Source organism: Oncorhynchus tshawytscha, linkage group LG19, assembly GCF_018296145.1.
Source record: "Oncorhynchus tshawytscha isolate Ot180627B linkage group LG19, Otsh_v2.0, whole genome shotgun sequence".
NCBI classification, from domain to species: domain Eukaryota; kingdom Metazoa; phylum Chordata; class Actinopteri; order Salmoniformes; family Salmonidae; genus Oncorhynchus; species Oncorhynchus tshawytscha.
This window is the reverse complement of record NC_056447.1, coordinates 21,266,459-21,293,774: the sequence shown is the minus strand read 5'-3', so window position 1 is coordinate 21,293,774 and position 27,316 is coordinate 21,266,459. Positions and strand designations below refer to the sequence as shown.

Below are 27,316 nucleotides of genomic sequence, written 5' to 3'. Positions count from 1 at the left end.
ACAGCTGAGGTGGAAGACTCTGTCCATAGGACAACAATCAGTCGTATATTGCACAAATCTGGCCTTTATGGAAGAGTGGCAAGAAGAAAGCCATTTCTTAAAGATATCCATAAAAAGTGTTGTTTAAAGTTTGCCACAAGCCACCTGGGAGACACACCAAACATGTGGAAGAAGGTGCTCTGGTCAGATGAAACCAAAATTGAACTTTTTGGCAACAATGCAAAACGTTATGTTTGGCGTAAAAGCAACACAGCTCATCACCCTGAACACACCATCCCCACTGTCAAACATGGTGGTGGCAGCATCATGGTTTGGGCCTGCTTTTCTTCAGTAGGGACAGGGAAGATGGTTACAATTGATGGGAAGATGGATGGAGCCAAATACAGGACCATTCTGGAAGAAAACCTGATGGAGTCTGCAAAAGACCTGAGAATGGGACAGAGATTTGTCTTCCAACAAGACAATGATTCAAAACATAAAGCAAAATCTACAATGGAATGGTTCAAAAATAAACATATCCAGGTGTTAGAATGGCCAAGTCAAAGTCCAGACCTGAATCCAATCGAGAATCTGTGGAAAGAACTGAAAACTGCTGTTTACAAATGCTCTCCATCCAACCTCACTGAGCTCGAGCTGTTTTGCAAGGAGGAATGGGAAAAAATTTCAGCCTCTCGATGTGCAAAACTGATAGAGACATACCCCAAGTGACTTACAGGTGGCGCTACAAAGTATTAACTTAAGGGGGCTGAATAATTTTGCACGCCTAATTTTTCAGTTTTTGATTTGTTAAAAAAGTTTGAAATATCCAATAAATGTCGTTCCACTTCATGTTTGTGTCCCACTTGTTGTTGATTCTTCACAAAAAAATACAGTTTTATATCTTTATGTTTGAAGCCTGAAATGTGGCTAAAGGTCGCAAAGTTCAAGGGGGCCGAATACTTTCGCAAGGCACTGTATATAACGTAGGTAGATGACGTAATGACGCCACAAAAAATACAGAGCTACACAGAACAAAAGCAGAAAAATACTAAGCGCACACTTCCAACAACTAAACCAGTTCAAGTCGAGCAGTCATTTTAAAGAGTATGAACATTTCAGCGAGACAACTCAAAGGCAAAATCCATTAACGCCAAGATAATGGAATTCATTGCCCTTGACAATCAACTGTTCTCTGTCATGGATGATGTTGGCTTTCGCCGACTGGGCGAGCACTTCGAGCCCCGGTACACACTACCAAGTAGGTGCTATTTTTCAGATGTTGCCCTACCGGAGTTACATAGTATTGTTGAAACCCCGTACCAGGCGGTGAACCAGCCCGACAGGATGCTCTCAATTGTGCTGTAATTGCTCTCAATTGTGAGGGTCTTAGAGGCCAAGCCGAATTTCTCCAGCCTCCTGAGGTTGAATAGGCACTGTTGCGCCTTCTTCACAACCCTGTCTGTGTGGGTGGACCATTTCAAATGGTCAGTGATGTGTACTCCAAGAAACTTGAAGCTTTCCACCTTCTCCACTGCGGTCCCGCCCATGTGGCTAGAGGCGTGCTCCCTCAGCTGTTTCCTGAAGTCCACGATCAGCTCCTTCATTTTGTTGATGTTGAAGGAGATGTTATTTTCCTGGCACCACTCCACCAGGGCCTTCACCTCCTCCCTCTAGGCTGTCTAGGCATTGTTGGTGATCAGGCATATTACTGTTGTATCGTCTGCAAACTTGATGATTGAGTTGGAGGCGTGCGTGGCCACGCAGTCATGGGTGAACAGGGAGTACAGAAGGGGGCTGAGCATACACCCTTGTGGGGCTCCTGTGTTGAGGATCAACAAAGTGGAGGTGTTGTTGCCTACCTTCACCATCTGGGGCGGCCCGTCAGGAAGTCCAGGACCCAGTTGCACAGGGCGGAATGTAAGTACAGTATTTACTTTTTACAGAGGTGAATGTATCAAACCAGTTGCTGTGATAAAAATGTTTTGTTGTTGTGCACTATCCTCAAACAATAGCATGGTATTTTCATTGTTGTAATAGCTACTGTAAATTGGACACTGTAGTAATATTAACAATAATTTAATCTTTAAATTTAATAATTTAAACCGTCCCGTTTTAGGGACACTGATCCCGTAGAGGTCTTAACACGCTTAAATGGCTTACTCACGTCAGCCACGGAGAATGAGAGCCCACTGTCCTTAGGAGCGGGCTATGTCGGTGGCACTGTGCTATCCTCAAAGAGGGCGAAGAACGTGTTCAGCTTGTCCAGGAGCAAGACCTCGGAACATATTCCAGTCTTGAAGCATGGAATCCGATTGGTCAGACCAGCATTGAAAACACCATAGCACGGGTACTTCCTGTTTGAGTTTCTGCCTATAGGAAGGGAGGAGCAAAATGGAGTCGTGATCTGATTTGCCAAAGGGAGAGCGGGGGAGGGCCTTGTAGGCATCTTGGAAGGGAATGTAGCTGTGGTCGAGCATTTTTCCAGAGCGAGTACTACAGTCAATGTGTTGACAGAACTTTGGTAGTGTTTTCCTCAAATTGTCTTTCCCAGGTACAATAAATGCGGCCTCGGGATATGTGGTTTCCAGTTTGCACAAAGTCCAGTGTAGTTCCTTGAGGGCTGTTGTGGTATCGGCTTGAGGTGGAATATACACGGCTGTGACTATAACCGAAGAGAATTCTCTTGGGAGGTAATATGGTCGGCATTTGATTGTGAGGTATTCTAGGTCGGATGAACAAAAGGACTTGAGTTTTATGTATGTTATCACAATCACACCATGAATAGTTCATCATAAAACATATACCACCTCCTTTCTTCTTCCCAGAGAGTTCTTTATTCCTGTCTGCACGATGTACTGAGAACTCAGCTGTCTGTATGGATGTGAACTGTATCCGTAGGGAGTAGAGAGCCCTGATTCTGTGAAAGTATGTTACAGTCCCTGATGTCTCTCTGGAAGGAGATCCTCACCCTGAGCTCCTCTACTTTATTGTCCAGAGACTGAACATTAGCGAGTAATATACTTGCATCCTAGACCTTTCCACTTCACAATAACAGTACAGTTGACTGGGGAGCTTTAGCAGGGCAGAAATTTGCCGAAATGACTTGTTGGAAAGGTGGCATCATATGACGGTGCCACATTGAAAGTCACTGAGCTCTTCAGTAAGGCCATTCTACTATCAGTGTTTGTCTATGGCGATTGCATGGCTGTGTGCTCGAGTTTATACACCTGACAGCGATGGGTATGGCTGAAATAGCAGAATCCACAAATTTGAAGGCGTGCCCACAAGATTTTGTATATACTGTATAGTGTTTTACTTTTCATATATGTTTTACAAATACATTTTTAAAAAGTGTTTTGTGTAGATCTTTGACAAAAAATATGCCAATTAAATCCATTTTAATCCCACTTTGTAGCACAACAATATGTGGAAAAGTCAACGGTTGTGAATGCTTTCTGAAGGCACTGTATGTGTGTGTTTTCTACCCCAGTTCGCTCCTCTTCGATGTAGGTTTTACAGATGCAACCCCTCTAATTTAGTGTACCCTGCGTGCACAACCCATGTGGAATTCCTAGTGCCCTTCAGTCTCTACACTTTTTGCCACTGACGGAGACATTGATTACCCTAGAGAACACTGCTGCACCAGCTGCTCTCTTGTCATCTGACTACATTGTTATTTATTTTTGTTGGCTCTTTTACACCCCAGTATCTCTACTTGCACATCACCATCTGTGCATCTATCACTCCAGTGTTAATGCTAAATTGTAATTATTTCGCCACTATTGGCCTATTTTATTGCCTTACCTCCCTAACCTTACTACATTTGCACACACTGTACATAGATTTTCCTGTTGTGTTATTGACTGTTTATCCCATGTGTAACTCTGTGTTGTTTTTTTCGCAGTGCTTTGCTTTTTATCTTGGCCCAACCCCAACTCAAACTTGTATCTCAAACAGACTGTTTAAAAAATGCTTGCTATTTCCTCATAGTGGATGATGTCAACCTCCTGAGGAGGATGAGCTGGCCAATCAACTGTCTACTGAGTTAATATTTTTCATGACTGTTATACGCTCACACCATTCTGTTGTTGGGGTATGCCATACCTAATTACATTTTTTGCAGAAGGAAAACTATTTCACTCATATTGTAATGAATTATAAGTAATATTTCATAGAAATCTAGAAACACTGGACAGTTACTTTAATGCCAATTTGTCTACGGATGATCATACCATACCAAATCATCTCTATCAAGACCAGTCATTGTCGCGTGAACAATGGGAAATGTAGTTACATATTTAGGTGACTTACAATAACATACACTAAACACAAAGTCCAATGTTTCATCAGCTGAAATAACAGATCCCAGAAATGTTCACAAAAACCTATTTCTATCAAATGTTCTGCACAAATTTGTTTAGATCCCTGTTAGTGAGCATTTCTCCTTTGCCAAGATAATCCATCCACCTGACAGTTGTGACATATCAAGAAACTGATTAAACAGCATGATCATTACACAGGTGCACCTTGTCCTGGGGACAATGAAAGCCCACTCTAAAATGTGCAGTTTTGTCACATAACACAATGCCACAGATGTCTCAAGTTTTGAGGGAGCGTGCAATTGGCAATGCTGACTGCAGGAATGTTCCTCAGAGTTAATTTCCAGAGAATTAAATGTTGATTTCTCTACCAAAAGCTGCCTCCAATGTCGTTTTAGAGAATTTGGCAGTACGTACACCCGGGCTCACAACTTAGACCACGTATAACTACGCCAGTCCAGGACCTCCACATCCGGCTTCTTCACCTGTGGGATTGCTGAGCCCAGCCACCCAGACAGCTGATGAAACTGTGGGTTTTCACAACCAAAGAATTTCTGCACAAACTGTCAGAAACCGTCTCAGGGAAGCTCATCTGCATACTTATCGTCCTCACCAGGGTCTTGACCTGACTGCAGACAGTGTCGTAACTGACTTCAGTGGGGAAATGTTCACCTTCGATGGCCACTGGCACACTGGGGAAGTTTGGGATGCTCTGGATCGACGTGTATGACAGAGTGTTTCAGTTTCTGCTAATATCCACCAACTTTGCACAGCCATTGAAGAAGAGTGGGACAACATTCCACAGGCCACAATCAGCAGCCTTATCATCTCTATGCAAAGGAGATTTGTCACGCTGCATGAGGCAAATGGTGGTCGCACCAGATAAGAATTGGTTTTCTGATCCACGCTCCTACTTTTTTTTAAGGTATCTGTGACCAACAGATGCATATCTGTATTACCAGTCATGTGAAATCCATAGATTAGGACCTAATGAATTTATTTAAATTGACTGATTTCCTTATATGAACTGTAGCTCAGTAAAATCTTTGAAATTGCTGCATATTTTGTTTAGATTTTTGTTCATGATACCAATTTAAAAAAAGATCTGCTTAGAGTTTTTATCATTTTCAATTGCGTGAGGATGGAGGGGGCTGGGCCTGATGTCTAAACTGCCGTGACGGAGAGTGCATGGTATTAGGGCAGGACTGCTCTATTGCTGAGCCTGTGGCTACTGTATAATTTTGTATGAACAGGAGAGGGTCATGGCTAGAAGGGATACAGCTTTTGTAAAATTAACGTCAGATATGACTTTTTACAGCAGGTTATGAGAATTAGATTAAGGTTAGGAAAATAGTTTAAGTTAGCTAAAATGCAAAAAAAAATGTTTTGACGTTAATTTTACAAAAGCTGGATCCCTTCTAGCCGTGACTGCAGGAGAGGGAGCTCACACAGGAAGGGAGAATCCAGGCCAGACAGCATGACATAGTTCCTCTGCTGTCTCTCACTCACATCACATTCACTTTTTTAAAAAGTTTTTAAAAATTAAAAAAAAAAAACTTTCCCCACTTTGCTCTTTTACACACGGTGTTCCTACGCTCTTTCACTTACACACTCACACATGCCTGTGCACTCACGCAGGCACCACACACGCACCACACACACAGACAGACAGACAGACAGACAGACAGACAGACAGACAGACAGACAGACAGACAGACAGACAGACAGACAGACAGACAGACAGACAGACAGACAGACAGTGAGAGTAATGACGTTTTAGCCTTTAGTAAAGCAGTTAAGACTTACAGTGAAGCCTATAGACTTTCTGCTACTCAGAATACTTCAGATGAGTTCACACTTGCCTGCCGGGGGAGAGGCCCTTTCCTGGCCTGAGACTGAGAGCCATACCTCTGGGTAAGAAAAGTTACAGGGGAGGTTTTTCACAGTATTTCTACATTTCTGATCCGCTCAGATAGGTCACATTCAGCACAGAGCTTCATTCAGCTAGCTAGTGCCTCTCCCAGTGCTAATACACACCGGAGGAAGTGCTGAGTCTGCAGGGTATATTTAACAAACAGGCTTGTGTGTGTGTACTCTACTGTATGTGTGTTTATGAGTGTTGTGTATGAGATTTCAGATGGTGTGTGTGTGTGTGTTCTTTGAATCCGATACGGAGTTCAGCCAAATGTTTTAAAATGTCACTGGCACGATCCCTAAAATGTGCCACTAGTCCAGCCATAAATCTAGATCATCCTGTCACCTTTTCTCTCCATGGCTCTCTTTCTTTCTACCTTGTACCTTTATCTGTATGTTCTCTCTAGTCTTTTTTGTTCTATCTCACTGTCCTCTGTTCTCCAGTTTAAAGTGTTTAATGTGTTTAAATAGACACCAGGTGACCTCATTTCCTGTGATGTTCTCTACGAATTCAGATATGTCATTTAAGTACATTCGGTGCCAAAAGAACAGTCTCAACAGTAGATCTAACAGGAACTACGTTTTCATCTAGCATGCATGGCAGAAAAATACGAGACACCAAAGCAATGTCTTACTTGATGTTCTTTGTTTGCTGAACGATAAAATCAGATAATCCAAATAATATATATATATATTCTTTTCTTCAGTGAACATAGAGAGGATAGAGCTGAGTGGAGTGACTCACAAGGGGGAGAAACCAAGTGAATATATGCTAGAGGTGGGTATGCACACACACACACACACACACACAGGAACACATAAGTTCCAGTATGTACTGTATGTTAGTTATTGTACACTGTTGCCCTGTCTACTCACTCTCTCCTTATCCCACAGGTCACATGGTCAGACTCCTCTGTTTCCACTGTGAGCAGGACTCACCAGGAGGTGCTGAACTTTCTCTCCCAGGTAAGAAAGTGGCTGAAGCACAGAGAGGGGACTGAGCACTTATGTCTCTTATCGACTGTTCTGCTAACTAGCAGCTACCTTTTTTCAGGCTAGGATTTACAGAATTTTGAAGTGGGGGGAAAACCTGTCTTTATGTCCACTGTACCCATCTGCCATCTGTTGAATAGTGATGTGAAGGTCAATATCCTATTTTGTGTTTCTCCCAGGTCTCCCAGCTTTTCCCTGATGAAGGTCTAGAGAAGTTCCTGCTTCAGTCCCTTGGCCTTGATCAGACCTCTGAGCTGGACCCCAGGTAAGGTCCATCAGCATTGTCACTGACCAAGGTAGCCCACCTGAATATGTTCACTTTATTTGTTTTATTTTTTATGTTATTTCACCTTTATTTAACCAGCTAGGCTAGTTGAGAACAAGTTCTCATTTGCAACTGCGACCTGGCCAAGATAAAGCATAGCAACAACACAGAGCGACACATACAACAACACAGAGTTACACATGGAATAAACAAAACATAGTCAATAATACAGTAGAACAAAAGAAAACAAAAAGTCTATATACAGTGAGTGCAAATGAGGTAAGATAAGGGAGTTAAGGCAATAAATAGGCCATGGTGGCGAAGTAATTACAGCATAGCAATTAAACACTGGAATGGTAGATGTGCAGAAGATGAATGTGCAAGTAGAGATACTGGGGTGCAAATGAGCAAGATAAATAAATAAATACTGTATGGGGATGAGGTAGGTAGATAGATGGGCTATGTACAGGTGCAGTGAGCTGCTCTGATAGCTGGTGCTTAAAGCTAGTGAGGGAGATATGAGTCTCCAGCTTCAGAGATTTTTGCAGTTCGTTCCAGTCATTGGAAGCAGAGAACTGGAAGGAAAGACGACCAAAGGAGAAATTGGCTTTGGGGGTGACCAGTGAGATATACCTGCTGGAGCGCATGCTACGAGTGGGTGCTGCTATGGTGACCAGTGAGCTGAGATAAGGCGGGGCTTTACCTAGCAGAGACTTGTAGATAACCTGTAGCCAGTGAGTTTGGCGACGCGTATGAAGCGAGGTCCAACCAACGAGAGCGTACAGGTCGCAATGGTGGGTAGTGTATGGGGCTTTGGTGACAAGACGGATGGCACTGTGATAGACTGCATCCAGTTTGTTGAGTAGAGTGTTGGAGGCTATTTTATAGATGACATCACCGAAGTCGAAGATCGGTAGGATGGTCAGTTTTACGAGGGTATGTTTGGCAGCATGAGTGAAGGATGCTTTGTTGCGATATAGGAAGCCAATTCTAGATTTAATTTTGGATTGGAGATGCTTAATGTGAGTCTGGAAGGAGAGTTTACAGTCTAACCAGACACCTAGGTATTTGTAGTTGTCCACGTATTCTAAGTCAGAGCCGTCCAGAGTAGTGATGCTGGACAGGCGAGCAGGTGTGGGCAGTGATCGGTTGAATAGCATGCATTTAGTTTTCCCTGCGTTTAAGAGCAGTTGGAGGCCACGGAAGGAGAGATGTATGGCATTGAAGCTCATCTGGAGGTTAGTTAACACAGTGTCCAATGAGGGGCCAGAAGTATACAGATTGGTGTCGTCTGCGTAGAGGTGTACCAGAGAATCACCAGCAGCAAGAGCAACATCATTGATATATACAGAGAAGAGAGTCGGCCCGAGGATTGAACCCTGTGGCACCCCCATAGAGACAGCCAGAGGTCCGGACAACAGGCCCTCCGATTTGACATACTGACCTCTATCGGAGAAGTAGTTGGTGAACCAGGTGAGGCAATCATTTGAGAAACCAAGGCTGTCGAGTCTGCCAATTAGAATGTGGTGATTGACAGAGTCGAAAGCCTTGGCCAGGTCGATGAATACGGCTGCACAGTAATGTCTCTTATCGATGGCGGTTATGATGTCATTTAGGACCTTGAGCGTGGCTGAGGTGCACCCATGACCAGCTCTGAAACCAGATTGCATAGCGGAGAAGGTACAGTGGGATTCGAAATGGTCAGTAATCTTTTTGATAACTTGGTTTTCGAAGACCTTAAAAAGACAGGGTAGGATAGATATAGGTCTGTAGCAGTTTGGTTCTAGAGTGTCACCCCCTTTGAATAGGGGGATGACCGCGGCAGCTTTCCAATCTTTGGGAATCTCAGACGATACTAAAGAGAGGTTGAACAGGCTAGTAATAGGAGTTGCAACAATTTTGGCAGATAATTTTAGAAAGAGAGGGTCCAGATTGTCTAGCCCCGGTGATTTGTAGGAGTCCAGATTTTGCAGCTCTTTCAGAACATCAGCTATCTGGATTTGGGTAAAGGAGAAATGGTGGGGGCTTTGGCGGGTTGCTGTGGAGGGTACCGGCAGTTGACCGGGATAGGGGTAGCCAGGTGGAAAGCATGGCCAGCTGTAGAGAAATCCTTATTGAAATTCTCAATTATAGTGGATTTATCGGTGGTGACAGTGTTTCCTAGCCTCAGAGCAGTGGGCAGCTGGGAGGAGGTGCTCTTATTTCTCCATGGACTTTACAGTGTCCCAGAACTTTTTTGAGTTAGTACTACAGGATACAAATTTCTGTTTGAAAAAGCTAGCCTTAGCTTTCCTAACTGCCTGTGTATATTTGTTCCTAACTTCCCTGAAAAGTTGCATGTCACGGGGGCTATTCGATGCTAATGCAGAACGCCACAGGATGTTTTTGTGCTGGTCAAGGGCAGTCAGGTCTGGAGTGAACCAAGGACTATATCTATTCCTAGTTCTACATTTTTTGAATGGGGCATGCTTATTTAAGATGGTGAGGAAGGCACTTTTAAAGAATAGCCAGGCATCATCTACTGACGGGATGAGGTCAATGTCATTCCAGGATACCACGGCCAGGTCAATTAGAAAGGCCTGCTCGCAGAAGTGTTTTAAGGAGCGTTTGACAGTGATGAGTGGAGGCCGTTTGACCGCTGATCCATTACGGATGCAGGCAATGAGGCAGTGATCGCTGAGATCTTGATTGAAAACAGCAGAGGTGTATTTGGAGGGTGAGTTAGTTAGAATGACATCTATGAGGGTGCCCGTGTTTACAGATTTGGAGTTGTACCTGGTAGGTTCATTGATAATTTGTGTGAGATTGAGGGCATCAAGCTTGGATTGTAGGATGGCCGGGTGTTAAGCATGACCCAGTTTAGGTCACGAGCTCAGAAGATAGATGGGGGGCAATCAATTCACATATGGTATAGAGGGCACAGCTGGGGGCAGAGTGAGGTCTATAGCAAGCGGCAACAGTGAGAGACTTGTTTCTGGAAAGGTGCATTTTTAGAAGTAGAAGCTTAAATTGTTTGGGTACAGACTTGGATAGTAATACAGAACTCTGCAGGCTATCTTTGCAGTAGATTGCAACACCGCCCCCTTTGGAAGTTCTATCTTGACGGAAAATGCTATAGTTAGCCATGGAGATTTCAAGGTATTTGGTGGTTTTCCTAAGTCAGGATTCAGACACGACTAAGACATCCGGGTTGGCAGAGTGTGCTAAAGCAGTGAGTAAAACAAACTTCGGGAGTAGGCTTCTAATGTTAGCATGCATGAAACCAAGACTTTTACGGTTACAGAAGTCAACAAATGAGAGCACCTGGGGAGTGGAGCTAGGCACTGCAAGACCTGGATTAACCTCTACATCACCAGAAGAACAGAGGAGAAGTAGGATAAGGGTACAGCTAAATGCTATACGAACTGGCCGTCTAGCACGTTCTCAAAAGAGAGTAAAAGGAGCAGGTTTCTGGGCACAATAGCATAGATTAAAGGCATAGTGTACAGTCAAAGGTAAGGTTGGATGTGAGTACATTGGAGGTAAACCTAGGCATTGAGTAATGACTAGAGAGATATAGTCTCTAGAGACGTTTAAACCAGGTGACGTTATCACATATGTAGGAGGTGGAACAACATGGTTGGTTAAGGCATATTGAGCAGGGCTAGAGGCTCTACAGTGAAATAAGACAGTAATCACTAACCAGGACAGTAATGGACGAGGCATATTGATATTAGAGAGAGGCATGCATAGCCAAGTGAACAATATGGGTCCAGTGAGTGGTTGGGCTGACTGGGAACACGGCAATTCAGACAGTTAGCAGGCCGATGCTAACACGCTAACAGTTAGTAGGCTGGGGCTAAACAGTGATAACAGTGGTGCATAGTTAACACTGTATGTGTTGTGATATATAATATTTTCATACTACATATGTATGATAATGAGTAACAACCAAGTAGTTACTGTAGTTTATCAACAAGTGCATCGATGGCGTGGGTCCTCAGATCCTCAAAAGGTTCTACAGCTGCACAATCGAGAGCATCCTTACTGGTTGCATCACTGCCTGGTATGGCAACTGCTTGGCCTCAAACCACAAGACACTACAGAGGGTAGTGCGTACGGCCCAGTACATCACTGGGGCCAAACTTCCTGCCATCCAGGACCTCTATACCAGGCGGTGTCAGAGGAAGGCCCTAAAAATTGTCAAAGACTCCAGCCACCCTAGTCATAGACTGTTCTCTCTGCTACCACATGGCAAGCAGTACCAGAGCACCAAGTCTAGGTCCAAGATGCTTCTAAACAGCTTCTACCCCCAAGCCGTAAGACTCCTGAACATCTTATCAAATGGCTACCTAGACTATTTGCATTGCCCCCACCCCCCCCTTTAAGCTGCTGCTACTCTCTGTTTAATAACTATACCTACATATACATATTACCACAATTACCTCGACTAAACGGTGCCCCCGCACATTGACTCTGTACCGGTACCACCTGTATATAGCCTTTTGTTATTTTACTACTTCTCTTTATTATTTGTCACTTTTATGTCTTAGTCTTATTTTTTAATGTATTTTTTTAAACTGCATTGTTGGATAAGGGCTTGTAAGCAAGCATGTCACTGTAAGGTCTACCGACACCTGTTGTATTCGGCGCATGTTGTTTTAATGTTGTTTTTGACCTAGTTCCAGGTGTTACTGTCAAAGACAAGAGATAAGGAGGGAAGGAATCATATCGAGCATGGAATGTAACGTTATCTCATGTGTTCCTTCCTTGTACAGGTGCCTGACAGTGCTTCCAGCCCACATTCTCAAACACTACCAAGCCGAACTCTTCTTCAGCACTGCCACCATCGCCCTCTCCCCCCCTCCCACTACAAGTAAGACTCCTGTCCTAACCCTACTCTGTGTTCATGGGACGTATATGTCCCCCTCTCTGTTTGGCTGAGAGAAGTGGCACTTCATCTCTGGGGTTTGAGGGGTTCTATTTTCGATTTGTGTGGGAATTTGGACTGGCATGTTTGTGTTGGTAGGCCTGGCAAATGGTGACTTCATCCTAGAGTTTATTTATAGTTCCGTCTCCCCAGGCAGGGCAGTGGCAGTGGGAGAGACCTGGATGTCTGTCTGACTGTGTCTGGAGCAGCTAGCCTTTCGCCGCTTGGCTGATATTGCGAGACCCTTGGGATGCAGTGAAATAAAAATCTATCTTACTCTGCTGTAATGTGGTACCACAGGCCCCAGTAAAGTGCTGAAATATCACACTGCTCTTAAATTAAACTCGAAAAACTGGTGACCCTCAGCTGATATTTTGTTCCTAACTTGTAAAGAGGTCAAGAAGTCAATAAACAATAGACAAGATTCAAAAATGAGTTTTGCGTACTGTATATCGCCATTCATAAAGTATACTTATTTAGAGGTTGTTGATTATGTGGCTGACTGATCTATGTTTCTTTCATGTGCTACAGGTCTTGGGTGCTTGTTTCAATACAGAGGAGCCAACAGGTGGGCTCCCATCTTTAACACTCAACATACACTATATATACAAAAGTATGTGGAAACACCTTCAAATTAGTGGATTCGGCTATTTCAGCCACACCCGTTGCTGACAAGTGTGTAAAATCGAGCACACAGTCATGCAATCTCCATAGACAAACATTGTCAGTAGAATGGCCTTACTGAAGAGCTCAGTGACTTTCAACATGGCACCATCATAGGGTACCACCTTTTCAACAAGTCAATTTGTCAAATTTCTGCCTTGCTAGAGCTGCCCTGGTAAACTGTAAGTGCTGTTATTGTGAAGTGGAAACGTCTAGGAGAAACAACGGCTCAGCCATGAAGTGGTAGGCCACACAAGCTCACAGAACGAGACTGCCGAATGCTGAAGCGCGTAGATACTCGGTACTCGGTTGCAGCACTCACTACCTAAGATCACCATGCGCAATTCCAAGCTTCGGCTGGAATGGTGTAAAGCTCACTGCCATTGCACCCTGGAGCAATGGAAATGCGTTTTATGGAGTGAAAATCACATTTCACCATATGGCAGTCTGATGGACGAATCTGGGTTTGGCGGATGCCAGGAGAACGCTACTTGCCCCAATGCATAGTGCCAACTGTAAAGTTCGGTGGAGGATAAATAATGTTCTGGGGCTGTTTTTCATGATTTGGGCTAGGCCCCTTAGTTCCAGTGAAGGGAAATCTTAACGATACTGCATTCAATTACATTCTAGAAGATTCTGTGCTTCCAACTTTGTGGCAACAGTTTCGGGAAGGCCCTTTCCTGTTTCAGCATGACAATACTTCGATGCACAAAGCGAGGTTCATACAGAAATGGTTTGTCGAGATCAGTGTGGAAGAACTTGACTGGCCTGCACAGAGTCTTGACCTCAACCCCAACGAACACCTTTGGGATGAATTGGAATGCCAACTGCGAGCCAGGCCTAATCACCCAACATCAGTGCCCGACCTGGAAGCAAGTCCCCGCAGCAATGTTCCAACATCTAGTGGAAAGCCTTCGCAGTAGAGTGAAGGTTGTTATAGCAGCAAAGGGGGGACCAACTCCATATTAATGCCCATGGTTTTGGAATGAGATGTTTGACTAGCAGGTGTCCACATACTTTTGGTAATGTAGTGTCACTAAGTTTGATATAGACTATTGCTGCCTATTCAAATCTGCAACTTGTATAATTATCTTAATTACATTATTTCCATCCTTTGCAATATACCGTATTCACTGTCCTTTTCCTGTCATGAACCTTTCCCTATTTTTCCTCCATGTTTCCTATCCTCTTCCCCCCCGCCCCTCTCTCAGGGCTTTATGTGGTGTAGCCAGTATCCAGACAGTCATGAGCGTTCACAACTCCATTCAGACTCGCTCTCCTACCCAGCTGCCCCCCCAGGGCACTGTGCCTATCCTTCCTCCCGGTGGGGTGGGGGTAGCAGGGGGGGATAACGCATTCCCTCCCGGCCACCTCCAGAACCCTGGTCCTCCACTGCAGAGCAGCCCAGAACAGAATGGCATCCTGGACTGGCTGAGGAAACTCCGCCTGCACAAGTACTACCCAGTGTTCAAGCAGTTGACCATGGAGGAGGTGGGTGGGCTTTGAGGAAGGAGAGAGTCTCTCATTGGTGGGTTTAGGTTACAGTGGATGAGTGGCATTTAAGACACCTATGGAGCTGAAGAGATAAGGATATAACTAAAAGTGGCTTTGTTCTGGCTTGGAAATGGGGTGTATGCAGGGAAAGAGTTCAGATTCAGAAAACGTTTATGTCCTCAAAGAGGGATTCATTTAGCAGCAATCACAATACTGACAAAATAACATATTAGAAAACATCAAAACAGCAAAGGATATTTACAAGCAAGTAGTCTGGACAAGTGCAATATCAATGATAACATGTCAGAATGAGGCTACATGTCTGTTATTAGAAAGCCCCAACAATAGACATTAGAATAGATCAAACAACAGTTGCTGTCTTCCCCTAACAATCACACTCTCCCTAGTAGCCCCTATCTGTACCCTTAAATGTGCTCTTTTTTCCCACAGTTCCTTGGACTCACAGAGGAGGATCTGAACAAGTATGACCTCACCCAGGGAGCCAAGAAGAAGCTGAAGACGCAGCTGGAACTGCAGAAGTGAGTCTGAACCCTGAACCCAGACCCCTTATCAAGCCCTCTGTCCCCCAGCCACATAAAAGCAGTGACGCGCCCATTCCAACATACTCCTGTGTAGACTCAGGTAGTTCAGAGGGTAATGAGATGGATGGGTAGATGGATGGATGGGTAGATGGATGGGTGGGTGGTTAGATGGATGCATGCATGGGTAGATGGATGGATGGGTAGATGGATGGGTAGATAGATAGATGGGTGGATGGATGGATGGGTATATGAATGGATGGATGGGTAGATGGATGGGTAGGGGGACAGATGGATGGATAGATAGATGGATGGGTAGGGGGACAGATGGATGGATAGATAGATGGATGGGTGGGTAGCTGGATGGGTAGATGGATGGGTGGATGCATGCATGGGTAGATGGATGGATGGATGGATGGGTAGATGGATGGATGGGTAGATAGATGGATGGATGGGTATATGAATGGATGGGTGGGTGGATGGATGGGTGGCTGGATGGGTAGATGGATGGGTGGATGGATAGATACTCTATTTACAACTAATGTTTCATAATTGTATTATTTAGATAGTCTTACTTCATAGTTTGTGTAGCATTTGTAAAAGGTGTGTCTGTTGATTGTTTATTTTATTAAACATTAACACAGGAGATTTGTCAATGCTGTTTATGTAAGGGACAATCAACACGAGGTTATGTGTTCTGGAATATATATGTGGAATATAATGAACGACACGCGGTAGTGGAGTGGAACTAACCTTCCATGGAGTTGCGTTATTTCCCTGAGAGCCACGAGTTGATTATCCCTTTTATACTAAGGCTTTCAAAGCAGCTCAAACAAAACATGTAAAAATGAACTATGGCCATTGAATTGCAAACATACCGTGCGTTATAAGAAAATAATGCTCTAGAATACCCTTCAAGACAGAAATTAGTATTCAACAATCCCTTACAAAAAAATATTGCCGTAACTGCAGTCGACTGTGGTATTCTGGACTCAGTAATTGCAGAATAACTACAGTGAACTGCAGTTGAACTGCAGTTACACTGCAAAATTAGCATATGAAAAGAAACTGTGTTATTTTGGATGCAGCATAATGCAGTTATACTGCACTCTAACTGCAATCTTTTTCTGTAAGGGATGTCATGGTATAAAGATTCATGGTCATTTGGTTGTCAATGGTTAACTAGCATTCCGGTGGGGTAGATTGGTTAGTCCAGATAAGTGGTACCTAAAGGAAAGATGGAAAGAATAAACCGGATGGAAAACCCAGTCACCTGTTGTAGCGTAGGAGTGTTACTGAGAGAGAACACTGTCACTCAGCCTGTTTCCACAGCTAATATCAGCATGTTTCCATTAGCCAGGTTTAGCCAGGTACGACCATGTGTGTTGGTGACAGGAAGTGGAAAGTTCCTCAGGTGCTTTTCCATAGATCTGTCGGACTATCAGTGAGCTTAATGGGAGCTTATTCGGGATCACTCATTACACTGTCAAGCCTGTTTTTTTTTTCTCCACCTGGCAATGCAGCTAAATTAACAGGATTTTCCTAGCTATATAATATGGTGAGTTGTCAAAATTGCGTATGTGTCATATGTCCTCCTCATTGTACTGTATTTGTAAGAGTACCGACTCAAAAGTTGTTCAAATTTTTTTCTAGCAATTCTCTGTACCATTCATGGCACTGGTGTTCATCTCAAATAACTATTTCTCACACAACCTGTTGCTGTTGCTGGTGTGTTGGTGAAACAGAGGGTGTTGATGCTGTGCTTTTGTAATCTTGATGGCTAGACTAGAGCACCCTCTAGGGTTTCAATAGAGCTACTGTCTCCAGATCATACTGTGGCTGTCCGCTATGTAGAGACAACAAAGATGTTTCTGTGATGACTGACTGTGTTCCTGTCAATAGGGAGAAGATGGAGAAGAGGTATATGTTGTCCCAGTTCCCTGTGTCGTGCAGTGGCATCGCCAGGGTTACTCCATCCAGCCACATAGGCCCAGTGGCACACGTCTACTCAAGTAGCAACACAGGTACAGTATGCAACTCATCTGACAGGATATCATTTCAATACAAGTAAACTTGACATTTGGAATAAAGGTCACACAAAGACATGATCGGTACTCTGTTGGCATGTAGACTACACATTTATTAACATTGACAATCCCTCAACATGTACACCAGAGGAGGGTGGGGGGGGGGAGCTGTAGGAGGATGGTCCCATTTTAATGGCTGAAATGGGACAAACAGAACGGAGTCAAATGTGTGGTTTCCATATGTTTGATGTGTTTGATACTGTTCTATTTATTCCATTCCAGCCATTACAATGAGCCGTCCTTCTATAGCTCCCCCCACCAGCCTCCTCTGACGTACACCTTCTCAGCATGACCTTTACAACGTACTGCAGGTAGCCTACTACAGTTGAAGTCGGAAGTTTACATACACCTTAGCCAAATACATTTAAAATCTCAGTTTTTCACAATTCCTGACATTTAATCCTAGTAAAAAATTACCTGTCTTAGGTCAGTTAGGATCACCACTTTATTTTAAGAATGTGAAATGTCAGAATAATAGTAGAGAGAATGATTTATTTCAGCTTTTATTTATTTATTTTATCACATTCGTAGTGGATCAGAAGTTTACATATACTAAATTAGTATTTTGAAGCATTGCCTTTAAATTGTTTAACTTGGGTCAAACATTCCGGGTAGCCTTCTACAAGCTTCCCACAATAAGTTGGGTGAATTTTGGCCCATTCCTCCTGACAGAGCTGGTGTAACTGAGTCAGGTTTGGAGGCCTCCTTGCTCACACACACTTTTTCAGTTCTGCCCACAAATTTTCTATGGGATTGAGGTCAGGGCTTTGTGATGGCCACTCCAATACCTTGGCTTTGTTGTCCTCATTTTGCCACAACTTTGGAAGTATGCTTGGGGTCATTGTCCATTTGGAAGACCCATTTGTGACCAAGCTCTAACTTGGCTTGACTGATGTCTTGAGATGTTGCGTCAATATATCCACATCATTTTCCTCCCTCGTGATGCTATCTATTTTGCGAAGTGCACCAGTTCCCTTGCAGCAAAGCACCCCCACAACATGATGCTGCCACCCCCGTGCTTCACGGTTGAGATGGTGTTCTTCGGCTTGCAAGCATCCCCCTTTTTCCTCCAAACATAACAATGGTCATTATGGCCAAACAATCCTATTTTTGTTTCATCAGACCAGAGGACATTTCTCCAAAAAGTACAATCTTAGTCCCCATGTGCAGTTGCAAACCATAGTCTGGTTTTTTTATGCCGGTTTTAGAGCGGTGGCTTCTTCCTTGCTGAGTGGCCTTTCAGGGTATGTCGATATACAGTGGGGCAAAAAAGTATTTAGTCAGCCACCAATTGTGCAAGTTCTCCCACTTAAAAAGATGAGAGAGGCCTGTAATTTTCATCATAGGTACACTTCAACTATGACAGACAACATGAGAAAAAAAATCCAGAAAATCATATTGTAGGATTTTTTATGAATTTATTTTCTAATTATGGTGGAAAATAAGTATTTGGTCAATAACAAAAGTTTATCTCAATACTTTCTTATATACCCTTTGTTGGCAATGACAGAGGTCCAACGTTTTCTGTAAGTCTTCACAAGGTTTTCACACACTGTTGCTGGTATTTTGGCCCATTCCTCCATGCAGATCTAGAGCAGTGATGTTTTGGGGCTGTTGCTGGGCAACACGGACTTTCAACTCCCTCCAAAGATTTTCTATGGGGTTGAGATCTGGAGACTGGCTAGGCCACTCCAGGACCTTGAAATGCTTCTTACGAAGCCACTGCTTCGTTGCCCGGGCGGTGTGTTTGGGATCATTGTCATGCTGAAAAACCCAGTCATGTTTCATCTTCAATGCCCTTGCTGATGGAAGGAGGCTTTCACTCAAAATCTCACGATACATGGCCCCATTCATTCTTTCCTTTACACGGATCAGTCGTCCTGGTTCCTTTGCAGAAAAACATCCCCAAAGCATGATGTTTCCACCCCCATGCTTCACAGTAGGTATGGTGTTCTTTGGATGCAACTCAGCATTCTTTGTCCTCCAAACACGACGAGTTGAGTTTTTACCAAAAAGTTATATTTTGGTTTCATCTGACCATATGACATTCTCCCAATCTTCTTCTGGATCATCCAAATGCTCTCTAGCACACTTCAGACGGGCCTGGACATGTACTGGCTTAAGCAGGGGGACACGTCTGGCACTGCAGGATTTGAGTCCCTGGCGGCGTAGTGTGTTACTGATGGTAGGCTTTGTTACTTTGGTTCCAGCTCTCTGCAGGTCATTCACTAGGTCCCCCCCGTGTGGTTCTGGGATTTTTGCTCACCGTTCTTGTGATCATTTTGACCCCACGGGGTGAGATCTTGCGTGGAGCCCCAGATCGAGGAAGATTATCAGTGGTCTTGTATGTCTTCCATTTCCTAATAATTGCTCCCACAGTTGATTTCTTCAAACCAAGCTGCTTACCTATTGCAGATTCAGTCTTCCCAGCCTGGTGCAGGTCTACAATTTTGTTTCTGGTGTCCTTTGACAGCTCTTTGGTCTTGGCCATAGTGGAGTTTGGAGTGTGACTGTTTGAGGTTGTGGACAGATGTATTTTATACTGATAACAAGTTCAAACAGGTGCTATTAATACAGCTAACGAGTGGAGGACAGAGGAGCCTCTTAAAGAAGAAGATACAGGTCAGTGAGAGCCAGAAATCCTGCTTGTTTGTAGGTGACCAAACACTTATTTTCCACCATAATTTGCAAATAAATTCATAAAAAAATCCTACAATGTGATTTTCTGGATTTCTTTTCACATTTTGTCTGTCATAGTTGAAGTGTATCTATGATGAAAATTACAGGCCTCGCATCTTTTTAAGTGGGAGAACTTGCACAATTGGTGGCTGACTAAATACTTTTTTGCCCCACTGTAGGTCTCGTTTTACTGTGGATATAGATACTTTTGTACCTGTTTCCTCCAGCATCTTCACAGGGTCCTTTGCTGTTGTTCTGAGATTGATTTGCTCTTTTCACACCAAAGTACGTTAATCTCTAGGAGACAGATAGCATCTCCTTTCTGAGCAGTATGACGGCTGCGTGGTCCCATTGTTTGTACAGATGAATGTGGTACCTTCAGGTGTTTGGAAATTGTTCCCAAGGATGAACCAGACTTGTCGAGGTCTACAATTTTTTTTCTGAGGTCTTAGCTGATTTCTTTTGATTTTCCCATGATGTCAAGCAAAGACACTGAGTTTGAAGGTAGGCCTTGAAATACATCCACAGGTACAACTCCAATTGACTCAAATGATGTCAATTAGCTTTAGAAGCATCTGATAAGCTATGACATAATTTTCTGGAATTTTCCAAGCTCTTTTTAGTCACAGTCAGCTTAGTGTATGTACAGTGCCTTGCGAATGTATTCGGCCCCCTTGAACTTTGCAACCTTTTGCCACATTTCAGGCTTCAAACATAAAGATATAAAACTGTATTTTTTTGTGAAGAATCAACAACAAGTGGGACACAATCATGAAGTGGAACGACATTTATTGGATATTTTGAACTTTTTTAACAAATCAAAAACTGAAAAATTGGTCGTGCAAAATTATTCAGCCCCTTTACTTTCAGTGCAGCAAACTCTCTCCAGAAGTTCAGTGAGGATCTCTGAATGATCCAATGTTGACCTAAATGACTAATGATGATAAATACAATCCACCTGTGTGTAATCAAGTCTCCGTATAAATGCACCTGCACTGTGATAGTCTCAGAGGTCTGTTAAAAGCGCAGAGAGCATCATGAAGAACAAGGAACACACCAGGCAGGTCCGAGATACTATTGTGAAGAAGTTTAAAGCCGGATTTGGATACAAAAAGATTTCCCAAGCTTTAAACATCCCAATGAGCACTGTGCAAGCGATAATATTGAAATGGAAGGAGTATCAGACCACTGCAAATCTACCAAGACCTGGCCGTCCCTCTAAACTTTCAGCTCATACAAGGAGAAGACTGATCAGAGATGCAGCCAAGAGGCCCATGATCACTCTGGATGAACTGCAGAGATCTACAGCTGAGGTGGGAGACTCTGTCCATAGGACAACAATCAGTCGTATATTGCACAAATCTGGCCTTTATGGAAGAGTGGCAAGAAGAAAGCCATTTCTTAAAGATATCCATAAAAAGTGTTGTTTAAAGTTTGCCACAAGCCACCTGGGAGACACACCAAACATGTGGAAGAAGGTGCTCTGGTCAGATGAAACCAAAATTGAACTTTTTGGCAACAATGCAAAATGTTATGTTTGGCGTAAAAGAAACACAGCTCATCACCCTGAACACACCATCCCCACTGTCAAACATGGTGGTGGCAGCATCATGGTTTGGGCCTGCTTTTCTTCAGCAGGGACAGGGAAGATGGTTAAAATTGATGGGAAGGCTGGAGCCAAATACAGGACCATTCTGGAAGAAAACCTGATGGAGTCTGCAAAAGACCTGAGACTGGGACGGAGATTTGTCTTCCAACAAGACAATGATACAAAACATAAAGCAAAATCTACAATGGAATGGTTCAAAAATAAACATATCCAGGTGTTAGAATGGCCAAGTCAAAGTCCAGACCTGAATCCAATCGAGAATCTGTGGAAAGAACTGAAAACTGCTGTTCACAAATGCTCTCCATCCAACCTCACTGAGCTTGAGCTGTTTTGCAAGGAGAAATGGGAAAACATTTCAGTCTCTCGATGTGCAAAACTGATAGAGACATACCCCAAGCGACTTACAGCTGTAATCGCAGCAAAAGGTGGCGCTACAAAGTATTAACTTAAGGGGGCTGAATAATTTTGCACGCCCAATTTTTCAGTTTTTGATTTGTTAAAAAGGTTTGAAATATCCAATAAATGTCGTTCCACTTCATGATTGTGTCCCACTTGTTGTTGATTCTTCACAAAAAAATACAGTTTTATATCTTTATGTTTGAAGCCTGAAATGTGGCAAAAGGTCGCAAAGTTCAAGGGGGCCGAATACTTTCGCAAGGCACTGTAAACTTCTAACCCACTGGAATTGTGATACAGTGAATTATAAGTGAAATAATGTCTGTAAGGCTACCCAAAACATTTGACCCAAGTTAAAACAATTTCAAGGCAATGCTAGCAAATACTAATTGACTGTATGTAAACGTCTGACCCACTGGAAATGTGATGAAAGAAATAAAAGCTGAAATCATTCTCTCTACTATTTTTCTGACATTTCACATTCTTAAAATCAAGTGGTGATCCTAACTGACCTAAAACAGGTCATTTTTACTAGGATTAAATGTCAGGAATTGTGAAAAACTGTGTTTAAATGTATTTGGCTAAGGTGTACAGTTGAAGTTTACATACACCTTCAGCTTCATTGATCACAGTTTCTTTGTTTAGAGCTGTGTGTGGAGGTAGAGACGGGCGTGCACCCTCTCACCCGGGACAGCAGCTCCTCTTCAGGGTATTCCAGCGCACCGTCCAGCCCCATGACCCCTCACTCTCTGTCTTTGTCCCGTGAAGGGGCCTTCAACAGGGCCAAGGAGCCACACAGACGTGAGTCTATCTCCCTCAGCAGTTATCATGCTAACTGAAATGGCCTTCAATAAGTTGGTATATCAAAAATAACATTTTGTTCTGTGTCATCCTGTCCCTATCCAGGGATGGAGTCAGGACAAGAACTAGGAGAGAAGGACAGGACTTACGTTCTCCTAAACTCCACCGTTACAACAGGGCCTAGTCGGCCCACTGCTCAAGTTCTGCCCGTGCAGAATGATCCTACTCCCTGCCCCTCGCACATGAGCCTCCCTCCTCCCTCCCTAAGCCTACAGTCACCAGGACGCATCCTGGGTTCCCCCTGTAAGCCCCGGCTACCTCCCTTCTGCCCTGATGAGCGGGCCAAGCCCCTGGGTTCAGGTGTGGCTGTTGGGGTCCGACTGGAGAGAGTGTTCCCTGGCCTGAGTGTGGACAGTATGGGGTCCCCTCCCCTTCGCCAGGACTCTGCTGGGCCCCGGGGGCCCTCTGGGGTCACTGTGCTGCGCTCCCCTCCAGTCTTGATGGTGGACACCAGTTCCGCCCTCACCACAACCTCCAACACCCTGCACCACGTCTCACACCCCCCTCTACACCTGCAGGTGTCCCCCTCTCTACGGCATACTGGACACTACCCCTACCCCTACTCTTCTGCCTCCTCTTCCCCTTCCTCCTCATCTCCTGCCTCCAAGTTAGCTTTTCCGTCTGTGGGTGGCATTCACATGGGAACTGCGAGCAGTGTTCCCATGGCAGCGGTGCCAGGCAACACCTACTGTGTGAACAGTAGGTCCGCTGTCCAACCCAGCTCCAGTCCCACCTCCACGGACACCAGCAGCTACGCTGTCACTTCTGGCTCCACCCCTACCTCCTCTGTCTGCGTCTGCAGCTCTTGTGGCTGCAGTGGGAACTGTGGCTCCTACGGGGCCCTCCCGGCCAGCTATGCAGGGTACTTCCAGCACCCCTTCTCAGGGACATCAGTGTTTCCCCTGGGGCCCCTGCTTCACCTCAGTCCCCTGCTGGCTGGGAGCAGCACTGCCACCCCCTTCCCCTACCCCCTGGTGGCACCGCCCCTCTACAACAGCAGTGTGTCTCACAGCCACGACACCCAGGGGCAGCAGGGGCTTATCCTGCCCCCTATGCAGGGCTTCCTGGGGGCTGGTGCCAACGTGCACAAGCCTCATGGGGGGGTGGGGAACGGAGGGCATAGGAAGCCAGGAAGCTTGTCCTGCTACAACTGTGGGGTCACCGGCCATCGGGCACAGGAATGCAAGCAGCCACCCATGGACGCTGCTCAGCAAGGTATAAAGTAGAAACCTTACAGCTACTAAAATAGATATTGTAATTCCATGATTAAATATACATATGTTTAATATCTGCAGAAACCTCTTGGGGAACTTGATATATTTAGCACCATTGGTATTTTGTTTTGCAGGCACGTTCCGGCTGAAGTATGCTCCCAAATCAGACAGCCAGGACTCTGGGGACTAAGAACAAGGAACTCCTGTGACCCCTGTGCACATCAGCACCTTATGATCCTCCTGGTGGAGGAGTCCCTTTCATTTAGGTAACTCTTTGACTCTTTGAACACACTTTGATGATTGGAGAATGAATGGTGGCCTGAGGCCACTTAACTCGACTGATGAAAGTCGAAGCATGGAGTCAGTTTGGAAGGAGATATTAACCCCAGTCCATCTGTACCATATGATTTTGATCATACCAAATACAAGAGATGGTCAGGTCTAAACCCTGAGGCCGAGGGTATACAGTGTTTTCGAATGGGAAATGATTTAGCTGTACAAAATCCACAGTTGAAAATATGATGCAATACTTCTCACACTACTTGGTACACACCTCAGCCTCACTCAGTCAATCGGTCAAACTCCACAGACCTACACCTTTCATAACAACTCATGCGGTATGCAAAGATGTCCTCTTAAGTCGCTCTGGAGATGAGTTGGATGTATCTGAGAGGATGCTGATGTGTGAATGTAAAGACTTACAGTATAATATGACTGCCAAATAACGCACATTGACTGACTGACTACCAAATCCTTCTCCGCTGGGACAGAGCAGGTCTGTGAGAAACACAGAGGAAGAGAAGCGAGTGCTTTATTCTTCACATCATTCGCTGTGGGTACTTTGCCCTATACAGTGCAGGTATTAATGGTGAAAGAAATGGTGCGAGCATTCTTAGTTTAGATTTTAAGATGTGCCATTTGATATTTGTGTTGTTTAATCATTTAGAAGTTGGAGCAGTCTAATTTTATAATCATTGTCGAAATGTGTGTAGGTTTTAGTTGTATGTATAAGGTTATGTATGTTTCATTTTATAATAGTTGGATTTGATGTGGTGAGGTGGTGCTATGTAAGAGGATCCTTTTTGAAAAAGATTTGATATTGAATGTCAGAGAATGTGTCCTTGAGTTGCCACCATGGTGTGGCATGTGAAAGCACTTTTATGAGATCGGCTGGTCCCAGTCCATTGGATGCGAGTGTGACATGAGGACCGTAGTCCTCAAGGATGGACAAGTTATTATCGTTTTTTTGTGTTGCACTGGAATGTTCCTAGCCAGGTCTGGAGGACACAATTCAGTCATAAGGGACATTTTGTTATAAATGATGTTTATGAAATGCTCGGGGCCATGACTGAATTCAAACTGAGTTGGTTTTGGGGTGTGGTTTGATGTGGGTGTCTTTTGTGTGTGTTCGCAGGTGGGAAGAGTTAGCCAAATTATTTTGCCAATTTGCTTCAGCCAGCTTGTCCGCAACCTCTGCAAAGTTGATTTGACTTTAGATAGCCTATCTTCTGGGCTAGTTAGGGACCGTCAATAAATGACACAATATAAATTAGACTATTTTCATATTGCAGAACTTTTCATTTTCATTAAATGCTTTCAATATTTGCATATGCATTTCTACAATTTATATTTGGTTTGATGTTTTAAGTCATTGAAATGTGGAGCTATTGAATTCTTACATATTGTCCCTTGTATATTGTGTAATTTACAGATGGTCCATAACTAGCCCCATAAGGATATCCAAAGTCAACCCAATTTTACCACAGGCATTACGATTGTGTTGCGTGCAGCTCCACTCTGAATTGATGATTACTTGTGTGCAGTCAGCTGTGGGCACATGGGCAGGATTTAAACAAACCCAAACTTCATTTACATTGTGATGCAGTCACGACCACAACACTTACAAAACTCTGTTTTAGACAAGGCTGACTTTATGACCAAAATGATCCTATTTACACTTCGTAGTCAATTTTGACCGTATAATAAATGTTTCTGACTCATTCTGATGCCACATATGCTGTTTTCTAAATGCTATGTTTTTTGGGGGGGCTGTTGCTCTTTAAGACTTTAAGACTGACAAAATCAGGATCCTTTGAAACAGGAAACAGATTTACAGTAGTTCTATTCTGCTGGATGTGATCTGGTCTGAGGACCAAAGATCAAGGATTGTATCTGACCATCTGTAGAGTATTGCATGCTGGGGAATGTTGTATTTTTAAAAAGTGTCAAACCTTTTCACCACATCGGTACTGTCTAGTTCTCATGGGTGTAATAGAGCTTACAGTGAGAACATTACTGTAACAGTACACCACATACAGAACTAGCATGCATTTTTTAAATATATTTTGTTACATTGTGCCTAATGAATACACCCTGGTTCACGCTGCAAACATTGTGTAAACCAACTGCTTTCATTATATCATTCAAATGAAAAGAGTGATATGATTGACTATTTGAAATCATGTTTGTGCACTAAGCAGTTTACCCTGGATGTCTTAGCCACCCTGAATGGTACAATCATTTACTAAAGAAAATGTATGGACATAATAAAATGACACCATATTGTTTGATTCTGGAACTGGTTCACCTTACTTGGTTCCAATGAGGTTGTTGTCAAACATACATGACACCCCCCTGTCCAAAAGACAAATCTAATTAGCTGGTATTATTTGAATGTAACATAGCTATCTTCTTAGTCAATAGCTATGCATGTTGCTTGATCTCAAGTAAACATTTTGTGCATTTAAAAAGGAGTTTTAAAACATTTGGTATATTTTGAAGCAGATTTGAGCTTAAAGGGCAAATCACTTGTTCATTTTTATGTACAATTTTTATATTGTATGGTGTAGTGTGTTTAAGAATTGTTTGTTTTATATACTGCATCAAAAACATTGTAAAAGACATTAAAATGTTTTCGGTTTCCATCCTTTCATGGCAACATTTGTATGTTTCTCACTGATCAGTATTTTATCTAATTCAAACGTCAGGATAGGGGTTCTAGATGGGAATACCTTTACATAGTCTGTTTTATTCATAAAATACCAACAAATACAATAAAAGGCTGTGTAATATTGCTGTGAATATGAAGAATGAGAGCGGCAAACAGCAGAGCATGCAGAGGAACATTGGGCTGATAAAACTATCATTCCTCTGTTATTAAACCCTCAATCAAACTGATCATAGAATCATTCGTATTCATTACACACACATAGCATATGGACATTTGTACAAGGAAGTAACATCACATTAAATAAAAACAGAAAGATTATCTGCCAAAAATGAAAATAAAAAGGCATCTAACATTTAAACAGTTCCAACAGTTGAGAGGACAGCGAGAAGGAAAAGCACAACAGTCAGCACACATTATAAAAGGCCTAAATAACCCTCTATTAAAC

General features: G+C 43.5%; 1 protein-coding gene across 1 annotated transcript in view; it reads left to right on the top strand.

Moving 5' to 3' along the window:
• Positions 1 to 26,843, top strand: part of zcchc14 (zinc finger, CCHC domain containing 14) — a 36,245-nt gene extending 9,402 nt beyond the window's left edge. The window contains exons 3-13 of the mRNA XM_024379217.2: positions 6,920 to 6,990; positions 7,107 to 7,178; positions 7,385 to 7,470; positions 12,228 to 12,325; positions 12,911 to 12,947; positions 14,254 to 14,533; positions 14,987 to 15,075; positions 16,978 to 17,099; positions 22,492 to 22,647; positions 22,753 to 23,922; positions 24,056 to 26,843. Coding sequence (XP_024234985.2) covers positions 6,920 to 6,990; positions 7,107 to 7,178; positions 7,385 to 7,470; positions 12,228 to 12,325; positions 12,911 to 12,947; positions 14,254 to 14,533; positions 14,987 to 15,075; positions 16,978 to 17,099; positions 22,492 to 22,647; positions 22,753 to 23,922; positions 24,056 to 24,111 — 2,237 coding nt within the window. The 3' untranslated portion in view covers positions 24,112 to 26,843. The remainder of the gene's footprint in view (positions 1 to 6,919; positions 6,991 to 7,106; positions 7,179 to 7,384; positions 7,471 to 12,227; positions 12,326 to 12,910; positions 12,948 to 14,253; positions 14,534 to 14,986; positions 15,076 to 16,977; positions 17,100 to 22,491; positions 22,648 to 22,752; positions 23,923 to 24,055) is intronic.
• The last annotated feature ends 473 nt before the right edge of the window (positions 26,844 to 27,316 follow it).